This window comes from Prionailurus bengalensis, chromosome D2 (genome assembly GCF_016509475.1).
Source record: "Prionailurus bengalensis isolate Pbe53 chromosome D2, Fcat_Pben_1.1_paternal_pri, whole genome shotgun sequence".
Lineage (NCBI taxonomy): Eukaryota > Metazoa > Chordata > Mammalia > Carnivora > Felidae > Prionailurus > Prionailurus bengalensis.
The window spans coordinates 82,028,638-82,041,771 of record NC_057351.1 but is presented as its reverse complement, the minus strand read 5'-3'; the positions used below and the strand labels follow the sequence as shown (position 1 = coordinate 82,041,771).

The window sequence follows — 13,134 nt, the reverse complement described above, 5'->3', positions numbered from 1 at the left end:
GCCTGGCAACAGGGACATGCCTGACAGTCCCCACCCCTTTGGTCTTCTCCACCCCTTTTCCTGGTCTTCACCAGGCTGGCAACAAAGAACTCAACACCAGCTCCGCGAAGACTGGGTCAGCCTCGTCCCGGACTCCGAGTGCAGGACCGGGGCTAGGGAGGGGGCAGAAGTCACGGAGACATGCTTCCAGCTGAGAGTAATAAAGGACCTTCCAGAGGCCCAGATGCCCAAGGACAGAAGAGGTGTGAGACTCTAAAACTGGGGCGCCAAGAAGCGCGTCTTATTCAAGAGCAACTTGGAAATTCCTTTTATAGCCTACTATAATTCACCAGGTAAATATCAGAGCATAGAATGACAAACTATCATCAATTAATTAAGGAAAGAAAACAGTTATGTCACACTGGACATTGTCTTCCAAGCCCATCCCCATCCTCCCCCGAGAGAAGCGTCAAACGGACCAGGAAAAGCCATCTTGGAGGTAATGAGTTCCCTGTTTGTGGACGAGTTCAAGAACAGGCAGTGCGCCACATGACAGAATATTGGCGTAAAAGAGAATAAAATATAGATACATCATCATTAGTCACTAGGGGCATGCAAATCGCACTCGATCTTAGCCAAAAGGCCGAGAAGCGACAGGGACATGCAAATCGAAACCACAGGCAGCTAGCACTGCACACCCACCGAGAATGCTACCATCGAGACATGAGCGATCCTGGAAGTATGGGGCGGGCAACGAAGTGGAGGAAACGTATGCCTCGCACATCACTGGTGGCAACGTACCACAGCACGATGGTTTTGGAAAACGCTTAGACAGCGCCTCCAAGGGTTAAACGTATATTCGCCACGGGAACCTCTTCATTCGCAGGCTTGTATCCAAGTGAATGGAACACACCCGTCCACACAAAAACCTGTACACAAATATTCGCAGCAGCTTTCCTCCTAGACATCAAAACGGGGAAACCACCCAAATGTCCACCAGCTGATAACTGAGGGAACAACTGGGGCATAGCCATACTTTGGGATGGTTCTTATTCAGCCATAAAAAGGAATGAAGGGCTCAGTCGGTTAAGCGTCCGACTTCGGCTCAGGTCATGAGTTTGCAGTGTGTGGGTTCGAGCCTTGCATCGGGCTCTGTGCTGACAGCTCGGAGACTGGAGAATGCTTCAGATGCTCTCTCTCCCCCTCTATCTGCCCCTCCCCAGCTTGCTCTCTCTGTCTCTCTCAAAATAAGTAAACTTAAAAGAGTGCATCGTATGGTATGTGAATTATATCTCAACAAAGCTGTTATTAAAAACCAAAGAACAGCTGAGATAGCCCCATAGCAAGGGTGTCAGAAGGATGGCTGAATGGGATGTCTGGGCCACATTCTTCCCAGATGGTTCAGCCCATGCATAGAACACACAGAACCACAAGGGCCTTCAGGTCCTCACAGAGGGTCTCAAATGGGTTGAGCACTCAGGCTGAGGAACCCAACCACTCGGACCTGCTCCCCAAACCAGTGCCTGCCCCACTGCTCCCCCTTACGCTGTGAAACGTTGCAACAGCCCCAAACCCAACACTACGTATCTCCCTCAGGAAAGGGGACATCCTCCCAAACCTAGTAAGAGATCTGAGACCCACCAGTGCATAAACCCTCATTACATTCTGCTGTGCTGCCCCCCCCAACCCCCACACACACCGATTTCATCGCAGGAAGTGGGATGAAACGGCAGGGGAAGCAAACCACCTTGCTGCCCAAGAGGTGTTCTGGTCCAGCCATCAAAGGCTTTACCAACCCTGCAATTATGGAGGAGCCCACATCACCTCATTACTTTAGTATTATTTCCCCATCATTTTCAGTTCATAAAATCTTTGCAAAGGTCAAAACTTCACGCCATCTGGTAACAGCCCAATGCTGCTGCCAATGGACTCACCAGCTCGTGAGTTCACCGTGGCTCGTCTCGGTTCGCATAGCGTCCCTGCAATAGCTCTACCCATCCTACCCAGACAAATGACAGGATCAGTGGCACGGAAACATGGCAGCAGAGAGCCGGAGTCTTGTTTTTCTGGCCGTCGAGCCGCAGAGGTACAGGGATACCAGCATCCGGAAGGAAGTCCCTCACATGGAGCCATGAACACGCTTCTTCTGACACCTACCTTCTCTCTAAGACTATCCACTGGAGGCCCCAAGTCACCATTTTCATCTCCCACCAAAATGAGCAACTGCATCTTTTAGCAAAGAAGCAAACACTGTTCTTAACCCGCCGTTCAATGTCATGTCCCTACGAGCAGTTATGAATGTACACAAGGTGGGGGGCTGGGGGTGGGGCTTGAATGAATGGAATGAACTCGGTCTATGACGTCCTCCAACAGAGTAAAAGGAGCCCCATGCAGGCTGGGAATCCATCCAGCCCTGGCTCTCATTGACAGCCGTGTAGCTTAGACACGTCCATTCACCTCTCCAGGCCCACCGGGTACTCAGGATGTACCGGCAATGGACGGACAGGTCACACGCACAGTACCGTGGTGCCAGCACACACAGGAAGGACAGGGGCTGGTGAAAACCACTTCCAGGGCTGAACACCAGGATTTGGTACTAGATTAGGTGAGGGGAGTGAAGGACAACAAGACAAGATGGTTCTAGATCATCTCCTTATATGTAACAATAGGCCAACAGAAACACGGCTAATTCCTGATGTGATACAGGGATTTCAAAAGGAAAAAGCACAAAATTTCATTAACTGTGTGTCTCCTCGAGTTACATTCACTTATTCACCCAGCTTCCATCTGCATCGGGGAAGTTACAAGACCCAGAGAAGTTTCAAATGCAATTAGCATTGTCCAAGCCAGAGGTAGCAGACAAAAACCTAAAAAGATGATTAAAATTGGAAGAGTGGCGAGGATATGTTTCAACGGTTATACAATGAGTTTCAGAAAGTGGTGCAACCAAATTAATTTATAGTGAAGTTAACCACATTGCTGCTTAATTAAGGCCATTTTAAGTAATTAATTTTTACAGAGATAAGGCGGTCTCCTTCTGCAAGCACCTCTCACAGAGGGTGAAGGACTGAGCCAGGGACAGACAGACCCGGCAGCAGAGAGCTCGCTCACAGAACACCACCAGTGGGGACCAGCTGATCGCGTGCAGGCCAAATGGGGCAAACTGAACACGGAAACAGGTTGCCTTACATAAAAGGAAAAGTCACCGGGGTCAAAAAAAGGATAGAACGCTCTAATATCAGAAGTAATAACAATTCTCTGATAAAAAAATTATTAAAAAAAAAAAAAAAGAATTATAGATTTGGATGACGAGCCTGGGTGGCTGAGTCTGTTAAGCGTCCTACTTCAGCTCAGGTCATGATCTCATGGTTCATGGGTTCAAGCCCCGCATCAGGCTCTGTGCTGACAGCTCAGAGCCTGGAGCCTGCTTCGGATTCTGTGTCTCCCTCTCTCTCTGCCCTCCCCTGCTCACGCTCTCTCTCTCTCAAAAATAAATAAACATTAAAAAAAAGAAAAGAATTCTAGAATTGGAACACTCCAAGGATCTCGGATCACCCTAGTCTGACTGTCCTATCTTGCAGATGAAGATTCAAGAGAGCACCTAACATTTCTCCAGAGTTCTGTGGGAGGTTAAGAAATGAGTCCAAGATCACACGGGAAGCAAACAGCCATGACAAGGCTCTCAGTGCTCTGACCTCCTGAACCAGAACCCAAGACTGGGTTGAATCCAAAGCCCGTTTCCTTTCCCGTGAAGCCAGACCACCCTACCAACCAGAACCCAAGGTGGAGTCTGTCCACGTGGAGGTGCGTGTCAACATCCACCAGAAGCCACTTGACGGAGGGATTCTGACGGAATCGCATGCTACCGAGCAGGCAGTGCGTGGATCCGCCCACACATGGAAGAACACCACACCATGCCACCCCCGGGGTCTGAGTTACCTTCACCACTTCGCCACCATCGACCTTCATCAGCTGCCTCAAGTTCTGCTGCAGCAAGCTGGTGTTGGAGCGCCACTTGAGCAGCCCCAGCAGGTCCACTGGAAACAGAGAACGAACGAACGAACATCAGATCTTCGCGGCAAGAACCTGGTCTCCCTTCGTCACGCGTCCGGTGAGGTTCTCGATAGAACTTTGAAACAGAGCGAACAACCCTGCTTGGAAACCTCCTCCCGCTAAAAACTTCATTACTTTCTAGAACATACTTGACACCTTGTATGGCTGAATACATGACTTCCGACTACATTTACCATGAAATGATTCCAGGTCGAAGCTTAAAATTGCATTTGGCGTAGCACCTGGGTGGCTCGGTCGGTTAAGAGTCCGACTCTTGATTTCGGCTCAGGTCATGATCTCCTGGTTCATGAGTTTGAGCTCCGTGTCAGGCTCTGTGCTGACAGTGCAGAGCCTGCTTTGGATTCTCCCTCTCCCTCTCTCTCTGCCCCTCCCCGGCTCGTGCGCTCTCTCTTTCTCTCTCAAAATAAACTTTAAAAAAAAAATGCATTCGGGAGCTTAAGAAAAAAGGACTGAACTTTTCAACCTGTAAGAAGGTAAATTCAGACCAGCAGAGGGTCTGGAAGAAGGCTTCTGGCCCATCAAGTGCGGTCCTGAAATACCAAGTGGGTTTTTTCCTATCTGAGAACATGGCTTTTATTTATTTTTTTTTTTAATTAAATAACATAAAATAAGAAATGCACATTCAGGTACAGAAACTACAAGGTGACAGGAAGCCTGGACCATGGGGCAACCACTGCCCTCATCCTGGCCTGACCTACCATGGCTGTTTGTCTCCTATGGTTGAATTTTATCTGGTTTGTTTTCTCATAGAAAAACCACAGACTGAATGGATGCATTTTTACAGACTAAATGCGGAAGACAATGTCCGGAGATGATTTTGTTTAAGACAGCAAGATGTTCTTTAAGGCACGAAGACAGAATCCAAAGCATCTCTAGGAAAGAACATGTGCCCACACATTCTCCACTTGAAAGTATATTAATATCCCATTACGTGAAAAAAACACAATTAGCAAAGTGCCTCCAAGTGACTGTTTATGCTCGTCGGGAAGAAACGTCAGCTACGCAAAGTATCTCCATTAAAAAAAAAAAAAAAAACCTAGTTCATAATGAAAAGAAAAATACAATTTTGGCAATATAATTTTAGCATTTCAGGGGACATAAGACACTTGCTAAGGACTAAACCACGCAAAAGGCATTCGTGTGATGATCACCAAAACATACATTCTCCTTTATTTGCCCTCCCCCCAAGGACAGCTGTTGGGGGGGGGGGAGGGGGAATAGTGACAATGAAGAAGGACAGTACCCAGGAGCACTGGGCAATGAGTAAGCTGTAGGCTCGAATGCCCGCTGGGCCACATCACCACCATATGACCTTGGGCAACTAACCTCACTCAATTTACCTATCTGAAGGATGGGTACGACGTTGCCCAACTGGAAGGCTGGTGCTAGGATTAAATGGTGTGATGTGGAGAAAGTGCTCAGCTAGCTACCCAGCATGAGGACAGACAGCAGTGGCTGTCCATCCACAAGATGATGAGGAAGTGAAAAATTTTAGCCATTCATCGTGAAAACTAACATGTTTTCATTTGTAAATGAAGGTGGAGTATGAGAAAGGCCACATCCTGCCCAGACATGCCCTAGGTGCCAGGGTTAAGGGAGATTTCCACCTCATGAGAGTTACCAGTGTTTTTTCAATGGAAACTAGTTACTTATCTGGATTCCATTCCCGCAAAGTTAGCGGCACTTCCGGTGTGAGGGAGGCTTAGGCTGATGTCGGTATATTAAATCTGAGAAAAGGGGGCGCCTGGGTGGCACAGTCGGTTAAGCGTCCGACCTCAGCCAGGTCACGATCTCGCGGTCCGTGAGTTCGAGCCCCGCGTCGGGCTCTGGGCTGATGGCTCAGAGCCTGGAGCCTGTTTCCGATTCTGTGTCTCCCTCTCTCTCTGCCCCTCCCCCGTTCATGCTCTGTCTCTCTCTGTCCCAAAAATAAATAAACGTTGAAAAAAAAATTTTTTTTTAAATAAAAAATAAAATAAATAAATCTGAGAAAAGGTACAACCGGCCAGCGTAAGAACACCTCCAAGGAGGGAGAGCGTCTTTTAAGAAAACAGCTTGACCAGCCCTCCGCTAGCAGGGTCAGACCAGCGCTCCCTGTCCGAGCCCTCATCCCCGGGAGCCACCGCGGCTTGGCCGTGATCAATTCTGTGTCTTGTGACTTCTCTCTAATTACATAGGAAGCTAATTGAGGAGAGGAATCACATCCTCAACTTCCCTTTTTATCCCCCACAGCATCCAGTAATGCTGAGAACAGAGATGTTTAATACAAAGCTCGATGAATAATTCAACCACTGCTTTTCCCTAAGTAACGGAACTTCGCAGGAACAAATCATGGCTGCAGAAAAATGACTCCCCGAATGAGACTCTGGGACTCAGTGCTCAGACACCAAGTGGGGCAGCTCCATCTTGCACACCACCTGCCACACCACCATCCCGAAAAGAGGAATCATCGGCTGGTGTGCAGTGAAAGACAAAAGATGCCCCCTTTACTCGCAGTGAGCATCACGTCGGAATCTCCTCGTTGCCCGGCAACCGCTGCCGCCAATAGCGGGGTGCTCGCTCCCTCAGTTCCAGGGAAGGAATTACCCTGTGACTGATGACGGCCGAGGAGTCAGGAGGTGCGAGGAGAGGTCAACATCACCCCCCGGGGAGATGGCTGCCACTTAACCAACACCTTGGAGAGTTCTCGTTCACAGTCCCCTTCTCCAGCCACACGTGGGTTATGAAGGATTCTGTGGGGGAGCCTCCCAACCTAACTGCTCTTCGGGACGTTGTTTGGATGGGGAAAACATGTTCAAGTTCCAAATAACAACTTCCAAACGTGCTTCTGGAACGTGACCCAAGCATAAGGCGGTGGCGTCCTGTGTAGTGAAAATGACAATACACAGCAGCTCTCATTTTGTCCAGCACGTAATGGAAAGCTGAAGCGTCACATGCATGGGGCAGTGACTCCCCGGAGAGGCTGCCACTGCCCTGAGTTCAAGGAGGCCCTGGGCGGTGTAGCCATCAGACTAGTGAACTACCAGGGTGGTATCCAGAAAGTAACGTCTGACCCGTGGGGGCATCCTTTCCATAACGTGGTCCCAAACCAGCACCTGCCTTGCTGACCATGTGCTCCCTGGGCACTAAACGCACAAGCCCCCCGTGTTCTCTGCAGCCCTCCCCATGCTTACACAGAACCCCGATGCCCAGTTAAGGCTTTACAATTGCTCACGGAGATTACTGACTACCACCAGCTTAGGGCAATGCTTAGGGCAAACCGTGATGATGAAGACATTAGAGAGACGTATCCCAATGGCCTTCATGCATCCCCCACGTTACCCCGCACAGCTGACTCACGAGCCAAGCAGTGAGGAAGCACCTTCTAAACAGCACAATACAACGGAGTGGAGAAGGTGGGCCCGGAAAGTTGGAACGGGGCCTGTACACCCGACTGCCCAGCCCTCTTTCCACTCCAATGCCATGACTTCCAGAGGAGGGGGTTACTCTGTCCCCTTTGATCCTGTTAAGGTCCAAACAGTGACTACCCCTCGGGCAAATCCGAGACTCCTGCCAAGATTTACAGACAATCCCCAGGGACACAATTCAAGATAGCAACAAACATTAATAATCAAAATCCATATTGGGTGGCTAAGAGGGCAAATTGGATTTTTCAGCTGAGTTTCAAGAGAGCATAAAGTCACCCTGCACAGCTGTGATATACTCACATTTGGGGGATGCAATTTTTAAAGGTAGGAAGCATACAGAAGGGACTGCCGCGTCCAGTGTGCTGTGAGTAAGAGGTGCCCCTGGCCACACAGCCACGTTGCTGGGGACTCTGCAAGCGGTGGGAACAACTCAAGGCAGCCGGCAGGCCCAGCACAGGCACCCCCTGACTCTGCATTTCAGTGTGCTTCATCAGCCGGTGCCTTATCTCACCGCCCGGGGAATTAGAAAGGCCACCAAAACCAACCTTTAAAAATAAAGGTAACTGAGGGAGCCTGGGTGGCTCCGTCGGCTGAGCGTCTGACTTCAGCATAGGTCATGATCTCACGGTTGGTGGGTTCGAGCCCTGCATCGGGCTCTGTGCCGACAGCTCAGAGCCTGGAGCCCGCTTCGGATTCTGTGTCCCCCTCTCTCTCCGCCCCACCACTGCTTGTGCTCTGTCTCTCTCTGCCTTTCAAAAATGAATAAACATAAAAAGAATTTTTTTAATAAAAACAAGAAAAAGAAAAAAAAAACAGAGGGTGACTCTGTAGCTTAAAAAAGCTAAAGGGGCGCCTAGGTGGCTCAGTCGGTTGAGCATCCAACCTCGGCTCAGGTCATGATTTCACAGTTCGTGAGTTTGAGCCCCGCGTCGGGCTCTGTGCCGATAGCTCAGAGCCTGGAGCCTGCTTCCGATTCTGTGTCTCCCTCTCTCTCGGTCCCTCCCCAGCTCACACTCTGTCTCTGTCTCTCTCAAAAATAAATAAATGTTTAAAAAAAAAATTTAAAAAAAAAGGTAACTGGTAATTATCTCAGTGAGTAGCTGGGAGACGGGAAGGTACACACAGAGTGGGCACCTCAGACCCTCCAGCTCACATAACCCCTGCCAGGCCCTTTGAGACAGACATTACACCTGCATATGTGCCTAGATGAGGAAATGAGGTTCAGGCGGTGTCAGAGGCCCCCGTTCAAGGTCACTTCCAGGATTAGCACAGGGCAAGGGCTCAGAGGCACGTCTTTGCTCTGACTCCAAGTCTCGTGTTTTCTTCCCCTTACGCCGTGCTATGTTCCTTTGGCCAAAAACCTTTCTTTTAAAGCAAGCCCACTGGTTTATCTCTATTTAAGGTTAATCCTTAGACCAAAACTATAGTGAAGTTTAAAGCGCAATGGATGTCACGCTCCCTGCTAGTCCATGGATGCCCACACCGTCCATCCCGGAGGATGCGTGAATGACCCACGGACAGTGATCCTGCTCCTGCCGAAGCTTCCGCTGCTGAACGGGGAGCGCGAGCAGGACTCGGGTGGGGGAGGGAAACCACGGGGAGACACGGGTCTGTCCCCAAACTCACCGTTCTGGGTAAGTTTCGTGGAACACACCAGTGTTGAGATCTGGAAGGAATCTTTGCTGATGGTGCAGCTTCCAAGACTCTGCATGCTCCTGCCCGTGGCAGAGTGCGCCTTTTCTTCCAGCTCCGCCTTCGTGGAGGGCAGGCTTAGGTACGTCGCGGCGTCCTCCAGCTTCTTTGCCTCCGCCTGTGGGTTTAATTACACGCATGTCGAACACGAGTCACAATGGACCGACACGCATGTCGAACACGAGTCACAATGGACCAACACCTAATTCTTTCCTATCCCTTGCTATCCTCAATCCTTTGAACCATCATGATATTTGCTCTTTTTCATTTGCTAAACTATTTTAATGATTTCCCTTATTCCTGTAGATTAATTCATGTTAACATTTATCATACATCATCTTCTCTCATCAGGAACAGCCAAAAGGCTGGTCATCTGCAATGTTCACTTAGATAACGAACTGTAGCCAGAGAGCAGCTTTCTCACAAAGAGAGGAAATGTCAGCTCAGGCCAGGAAGCCCAGAGACGGGTGAAAGAGTCCACACTAGCCATACGGCACCAATAAAGTGGTATACCTTGTAGACGATGAGATCATGCTCCCCGTCCCTCAGAGTGGTCCCATCGTATCTCATCAGCTTTACAAATGCTAGTGCAAATATTTTCTCAGATTTATCCTTAGCTGCAAGAGAAACCAATCACCGTCATCAACTGCCGTCATGACAATCTAGCATCATAAAATGCTGCAAGGCCTACCTTCATGAAAACACTACAAAACCACACTGGATTACAGTAAACAGACAAATGGAGAAATGGACGAAGTTAACCAGAGGAAGGCTCCTCACTTGAGCTCGAATTAATCTTGTAAATTCAAAGTTATTGCAAACCAAGATCTCATGCGGGACTTTCCTCGGCAAACCTGAAGCCTGATTCCCAAGGTCAAGGGTAGCACGATGATGTTGAAGAAGGCCATGGAGGCAAGCCTGCAATCCTAGCAACCGGGAGTGACCGGGAAATGCTAACAAGGAAGATGGCGTGGCTTAACATCGGGATACTCAGACCAGTGTGAACCACAGGGTCTGGAGACGCGAGGCAGATGACAGTCCAGAAAGGACAGACCGTTCCCTAGGAAAACTGGCAATCAATATGGAACAAGAAAATAGACTCCTACCCCATAGCATCCCCTAGTATAAATTCAGGTGGGGCGAACACACGGATGTGTAAATTTGTTCTCTTTGGCAAGAAAGCTCCCTCCCCACGTACCTGCGCGTGAGACTCGTTCCCTCACTTCATTCAAATCTCTGCGGACGTACCGCCTACTCCGAGGTGACCAGCCCGTCTAACAGAGTAAATTAGAAACTGGTCACACTCTCCCCTCCCCTGATGCACTTTTCTTCATAAGTGCTATGGACTGAATTGTGTGCCCCCCCCCCACCCCAGTCTGGGGCTGGAGCCCTAGCCCTCCACCAGTGGAGGTGACTCCAGTGGAGATGTGTCCCGTAGGCAGGTGCTTGAGGCTAGTGAGGTCGCTAGGGTGAAGTGCCGATCCTCCGGCACCAGTGCCCGTCAAAAAAGGAGAAAGAGACCCCAGAGCTCTCTTCCTCTGTGTGAGTTCACAACCCTGGAGAGGGTCCTCGCCAGAACCCAGGGTGCTGGCACCGTGCTCTCAGACTCCCAGCCTGCAGAACCCCATTCCTATTGTGGAAGCCCCCCAGTCTATTCTGTTACGGCTGCAGGAGCAAAGTGAGATAACAGTCCTCATCCCTGTCGGAGCTCTAGCCGTGTGTACGTGTGTACGTGTGTGTGTGTGTGTGAGCTGTCGTTCAGCCTTCATTTCACACGCTGGCCTTTGGAAGGCAAGCGACGCTGCGTCCGCGTCACTGCTATCTCCCCAGCACCGAGCAGTGGTGCCTGCCACTTATCAGGTACTCGGTCCCCATCCGTTCTACTTGGAGAGGTGACAACGAACTGGTTCTCTCACTCGATGACAGTGACGTGGGATAGGGTGATGGCGGGAACAGTCCCGATGGGCTGGGTGGTTGGAAGAGGTCTCTGAGAAGAGGGACAACACGTGAGCCAAGACGTAAACCTTCCAGAATAGACGTGGCCAAATGCAGAGTCCCCAAGTGGGCCCAGGCTTGGCCATTTTGGGGACGGAAAGCCAGGGGACCGGTGAGTAGTGGGTGGTGACGGGGGCAGGGGCCAGCGCAGGAGGGACGGATGAGTCGTCTCTGCCGACGAAACAGATTCAGCATGAGTTCTGCAAGATGCCAAGTGAGTACAGCATGGAAAACATTGAGTTTCAGAGCTATAATCTTTAAAATTATATATCCCAGATTCTCTTTTTAGAGATGAAAGGACAGAGGTCAACGAAGGAAGGAGCACACATCCACCCCCCTCGAGTCAGGGGCTCAACATATTTACCCTAAGTCCCCACTGCACGAGATAGCGTGCCTCATTAATCTGTGCAGTCCTGGTGTCCATCAGTTCCTGGCACACAGTAGGTGCTCAATAAATGGTATACCTAATTTGATAGATTAATGAATGACTGACCAACCACACTAAAGGGAGGGAAGAAGGTAAAAAATATGGACCCTAGGAATCAAAAAAAATACAACTTCGTGAATGGGCATCAGAAAACGTAAAATATCTTAATATTCAGGTGAGAAAGAACAGATGCTTCTAGCCTTGAGCTGACGTGAAAACAATAAGGACATGCCTCCATGAAAGCAGCCGGGGTTCAAAGGGACACATGACCACCCCTGTCAGCCCACGGCTTCCCGGATCCTACTACAAAGCAGCACAAAGGAACAGTGCACACCTTTCGTTAACACGCTACACCTGGACGTCAAGGCCACGGACTGCACTTATTACGTGCTCGTCAGCAGCCACGGTGAGCAGGCAACAAACTTACAGGATGTCAAGGGCACGGGAGGCAGGGCTGCCCCACCCAACCAGGCCCCCTAGGAGCAAGGGGGACTCAGCCCCCAGCCGGCTGGACCCAGAGCTGCACAGCTGCTCACGTTCTGGTAAAACAGGAGCCAGTGCATCTGGAATTGCTAACACGTTGCTGGAGTGTAGATCACCCAACCCCCAGGGACGGGTCCCATCCTGAGAAATCCCAGCTCTTGTTTCCTTGGCTTGCCCACGTCCAGGGGAAAAGCGGCTGATAGGCAGGGGGGCGGGGGGGGGGGGGCGGGACGGGGAGGAATTGTGGCCTCACTTCTTCCTGTCTCTGACCCCGTGTGTCGGAGATCGCGATCACGGAGGTGACAGGGACCCCCTGGCTGCCGTCACTCTCGTAGCGGACAGCTCAGGACTGCGTTGTCATCACACTCTTGATGCTCAACACGGTTCCAAAACCGCACAAGCCGTGGCGCAGGGAGCCTCATTAATTACGCAAATGTGCGGTGGCGGGTTGGGTGACAGCATCTTGTCTATAATGAGTACTTAAAACTGTCGGGAAAAATAAGGATTTTGAAAATTAACATGCTGGGCCCTGATGTAATTTATTAACGAGAGAGAACAAGCTCGTTACGAAGGGGGAGCTTACCTCGGAGACAAGCCCTCTATGGATTCCAGAACTGGGTCCTTGCCTTCCAGCGTGCCCCCCTTGTCCCTGCGGCCCGCTCCCATCCCGGCCGATTCACTGATGCAGGGTGCTGAGCCCACGGCTCCCCGCACGCCTTGGCTGAGGACAGACCCGCCCTGGGTCCCCCATCCACGCGCCCCGGTCCGTTCACCCTGCACCCCAGCCTTCTCCACAATAGTCCCAGGATGATATTCAGAAAGAGGAGAACCTTCTCTGCGACGGGTAGACAGCAGGTGAAAAACTAAGACCAGGTGATAGACGTGGCCTCACCTCACCCCAAGGTGTGGGAGTAGGACGCTCAGGCATAGAGACTAAGTTTGAACCAGAGCCGTCCCACTGACTAACTAGGGTGACTTTGGGCCGCCGAGGGGGAGTCCGTGGGCCCCAGTTTCCTCAACCGTAACGGGCAGGGTGATGGCCACAGTGACAGAACACGGGGTTATTGTGAGGACCAGTCG

The 13,134-nt window shown here is 50.5% G+C and overlaps 1 protein-coding gene across 4 annotated transcripts in view; it reads right to left on the bottom strand.

Moving 5' to 3' along the window:
• Positions 1 to 13,134, bottom strand: part of DOCK1 (dedicator of cytokinesis 1) — a 530,259-nt gene that overhangs the window by 407,631 nt on the left and 109,494 nt on the right. For all 4 annotated transcript variants that reach the window (XM_043597859.1, XM_043597860.1, XM_043597862.1 and 1 more), the window contains exons 17-19: positions 9,663 to 9,766; positions 9,084 to 9,267; positions 3,919 to 4,016 (exon numbers count right to left, since the gene is read on the bottom strand). In XM_043597859.1, coding sequence (XP_043453794.1) covers positions 3,919 to 4,016; positions 9,084 to 9,267; positions 9,663 to 9,766 — 386 coding nt within the window. The remainder of the gene's footprint in view (positions 1 to 3,918; positions 4,017 to 9,083; positions 9,268 to 9,662; positions 9,767 to 13,134) is intronic.